The 4,282-nt window shown below is 39.4% G+C and overlaps 1 protein-coding gene across 3 annotated transcripts in view; it reads left to right on the forward strand.

The window, feature by feature from the left end:
* The window catches only part of IDNK (IDNK gluconokinase), a 13,320-nt gene extending 9,038 nt beyond the window's left edge, over positions 1-4,282 (forward strand). For all 3 annotated transcript variants that reach the window (XM_024218152.1, XM_024218154.1, XM_024218155.2), the window contains one exon: positions 1,595-4,282. In XM_024218152.1, coding sequence (XP_024073920.1) covers positions 1,595-1,973 — 379 coding nt within the window. In that variant the 3' untranslated portion in view covers positions 1,974-4,282. The remainder of the gene's footprint in view (positions 1-1,594) is intronic.

Raw genomic sequence — 4,282 nt, forward strand, 5'->3', positions numbered from 1 at the left:
GCTCTTAAGTACCTAAGTCACTTTTGAACATATGATTAGGCTCCTAAGTCACTTACATGTTTTAGAAAATTTTATCATTAGTCACTTACTCCAGTTGACTCACTTGCCATTGAACTTTGCAGGATGTGCACTTCCTAAATAGTGATCCTAGCTCAAATATTTAGATCTGTTAAAAAAAATGGGAAAAATAATGCAAAAGTAATTTTATGAGGCTTGGGGGAGAGAAGAGTCAAACCTGGAACTTTAACTTTCTACATTTTAAATTTGCATGGGTTTATTCACAATGGCAATCACCCTCCTCTTTCCCCACAGACAATTACATACATTACAGTAACAAGTTGATGGTCCTCATCAGTAAAGATAGGTCTGAACCAAAATCTGGATTTGGGTTTTGCAGCATTTACCCTTCTCTGCTTGTCAGTTGTATACTCAATATATTCTCCATCCTGATGATTCATTTAAGTATCTGGATGTGACAGAGACAGGAAAAAGGAGCTTTCACATTCCACATATGTGCTGCTTCTCAGAGGGGCAGGAGGCTGCTGAGCTCCCTGGATTAAGCAAGGGATGTAGTTTCTTTTAAGAAGGGTCAGGGAGGACATGGAATTCAGAAATAATGGAATAACCTTGAAAGGGCTAGCCCCGCCTTAACCAAGAGTCAATGACTCTTACTGCACCCTGCAAGTAACAGGGTCCAAACTGGCTATTTGCCTATGGAATTTAAGTAACAGAACTGCCCATGTATAATAGAGGGCAGTAACATTAGTTTACTACTACATATAATGTGTTCACAATTTGACTGCAGAATATGGGTTTATTTTTTTATTTTGCACATCTCAGTCATCAAACCTTTATGTTCATTTACGGTGTCTAATGCCAAAACTAACTGAAAGGCAGGATTTGGGATTTTCAGTGTAACAAACACCAATGCTGTGTGGTTACCTGAAGCTTTAAAGGACTCTTGCCAGAGTAAAATTAAAGAATTACTCGAGTGTATTTATGTTAATTTCACTAAATCCAACCCTCCAGAGTAACTATTAAAAGGGTCAGGATATATACAGAGTTCCCATTAATATTAACAGTAGTATGGCTAATCCAAACAATTTAGTTCAAAATCTTCAAAAACTGAAAGTGGAACCGGTTAAGAAGCGTGTGTATTGTTCAGGATAGAACTGTACTCTAGACAGACCCTTATAGTCAGCTTGTAGGTGGGGCAGGAGAGTGACTCATGCTGTCCAACAACCATCCTTCTCAGCAATTAAGGAGCAATGCTGATGGCTTTCTCTTTGGAATCTAATTACGCTTCCACATTTGGGAAGATGGTGGCCATTATGAAGGCTCCAGTAGATGGAGATGTTAAAGGGACACTGGGTGAAATTATATCTTTAAAAAGCAAGCGTCCTTACCTGTGTTAGAGATTTGACATCGGAGTCCCATTAAAATGAGGAAAAAATCCTTACACCTCTTCTTTGTGAGGCCATGTTGGGTTGCCCACCTTACTATCTATTGAGAACAATCAGTCAGTGTTTGAATACACCAAATATGGGCATGATATCATTAAGTTATTGCTACTGACATTTTCTTCTCTTGATAGAGAAGAGTCAGCTGGACAAAGTGTGATTCTGGCCTGTTCAGCTCTGAAGAAAATGTATAGACGCATATTAGTAAGTGGAGGGGATGCTGTGTATTCTAAAAGTGATCAGCTAGACTCTGCCACAGGGAAGGTCCTTTTTATCCATTTGGATGGATCTATGGAACTCATTGCCAGCCGCCTGGAGAAGAGGAGAGGACACTTTATGGCACCCGAACTACTACAGTCTCAGTTTGATACACTGGAGCCTCCCTCAGCACCAGAAAACTTTATCACTGTGAGTCTGGAAAAGTCTGTTTCTGAAATAGTGTCTGAAATTGAGAAATCTCTTCACTTAGAGAAATGCTTTTCCAGAGCAGTTTCTGAATTAGATGCACATTAATTCTTTTAACCATGTCATATTTGTGGAACAGCATTTTAGTTGCTTTCTCAAGTTAACCAGCATGGTTTGCAATATTAACTTCATTGGCTTGACATACTTTAAAGGGACTGGGACACTACTATTACTGATGTTTTCATTAAGACCTGTTCAAACCTGGAGATACAATTTTCAGAAGTGAATGGCATTTGCCTACCTCTTCGTCCATTTAAATCACAGGTGAAACTCCCATTGGCTTTGATAGAAACAGGGGTAGGTCAACACCGAGTGCTTCTGACAATCCCACCCTAGGGATTTAGACGGAACATGAAAATCTCAGCAAATGTAGCTTTCACTTTTTTCCTGCCAAAACACAGAAATTGGCCCCAGTCATCACTACTGACATTTAAGTGTTGAATGGACACTTGAAAGGTGAACGTCCTTTTAAGAGGAGGCAGAGTTCTCTGATAGTGCAGAGGGACAGCAGGGTTCAGGTCCTGACTCCACCATTAGCTCCATGCCTGATCTGGAACAAGTCACAACCTCTGTGTCTGTGTCCACATCTGTGAAAATACTTGCTGACCTCACATGGGTGTTGTGAGATTTCATTGATTCTGACTTAAACACAGTGAACTCCTGTGGGAGGGAGAGAGCTATGTAACTGCAAAGTATTATTCTACCTAAATCTTTAACAATAAACTAAGTAGCACTGTATTGACTGTGATTTAGTCTTTCATATGCAAAATATACACATAATGAAACAGGAGAGAGAATGACTCAGCCAATGAGGTACGATTTATGTACCACTGGGTTCATCAGTTCAGAACGGATGGATGTTCTCTCCCTTCAGCTTGACTGGCAGGCAGCTGGTCAGCATGACTTTTTCTGGCACCCTTCACCTGCTACCGCAATAGCCTCACTCTAGCCTCTAGTGCTCAAGCTGTATCACAAAGCATGACTTTTGTTGTAATAAAAATTCAGAGCTGGTGTGAGGAAGAGCAAGGGCAAAAGTCGCATACATAATTCACAGAATTTAAAGAATATGAAAGCATGTTTATTTTTTTTTTTTGTGTGTATATATGTATCAAAACATGTTTAAAATACCCTTTAACCATAGCTCAGTGAATACTGGTCTGGACTGCCCATATTACCTGAAACTAGCCCTCCTCCCTGGTATCTACCTCTTTGTTTTAACCTTGTAAGTCATCATAGGATACATTTTCTATGAGAGATGCTCTTCAAGAGAAGTAATATTGTGAAGAATCTTTCTGATATATTGCTATGTATATATTACCCCCATCAGTACTCTCATCCCAACTTATGACCTTGATTAATCCGACTAGCTCACTCCTTTTCAGGCAAGGATGGTGGTGTTCAAAGACATCTTTGGGGAAGTTAATTGAATCATTAGCTGGGTTACCAGTTAAAAATGTGTTTATAGCTTTTTCTAGTAGAAGTTAGACTTGCTCTTGTGGTACCCCAAAGAAATACCAACACTGCCTCCTTGGCACAATGCTATGAATGAGCTTTGGGAACAGCAGTGATAGAGAAACTCCGCTATACCAGACAAATCAAAAACTGATAACTATCTGGTAGGTATTTTCCCTACAAGTGACACAGCCAAAAATCAAACTGCAAAAGATTGATCCATTTCTTTCTGTACTACTGTCTTGTATAAAATGCCCATAAACCTATTTAATCCAAAATCTGTATCCAAACTGTTTGCTTCAGTGTGAAAGAGTCCTGGACTAATAGCCAATTCATTTCAGATTACTTTTTGCACATCCTTCTTATTTGTTATAAGAGAAACAAATTAGAAGTGGGCCCCAATTTATAAGATTATGGTTCAGTGCATCACATTGAACTGGCCAAATGCAACATTCCCAACACACACAGTTTCAGGTATTGTTCAGACCTAGAGTCTGGTTCATGCCAATATTAAATTCAGGTAAATGGCACCCTCTTGTGGTGATTCCACTAGGTCAGATCTACATTTAATAAAGTCACAGTTCTCCCAATACATGTACCCAGTGCAGTTCTACCTACTGCACAGTGTTGAAGTTGTGCTTGGATTTTATCAAGTGTGGGCCCAAAAAACAAAACAAAAAAACCCTCAAACACACAATTCAGGACATGTATCTAACATACTGCTTGGAAAACAGTTACATCACCTCAGGTTGTGTATGACCAAGAGTCAAAATTAACTCTCAGCCAATATAGTTTTTGGGTGGGAAGGGCTAAGATTTTTAAATGAGTACCTAAAGTACCTAAGCATCTACATAGGCACCTATATATAAGTGGCCTGATTTCCAGAAGTGCTGAGCACCCACAAA

Source organism: Terrapene carolina, unplaced genomic scaffold (assembly GCF_002925995.2).
Source record: "Terrapene carolina triunguis isolate 2854851 unplaced genomic scaffold, T_m_triunguis-2.0 Scaffold113, whole genome shotgun sequence".
NCBI classification, from domain to species: Eukaryota; Metazoa; Chordata; order Testudines; family Emydidae; genus Terrapene; species Terrapene triunguis.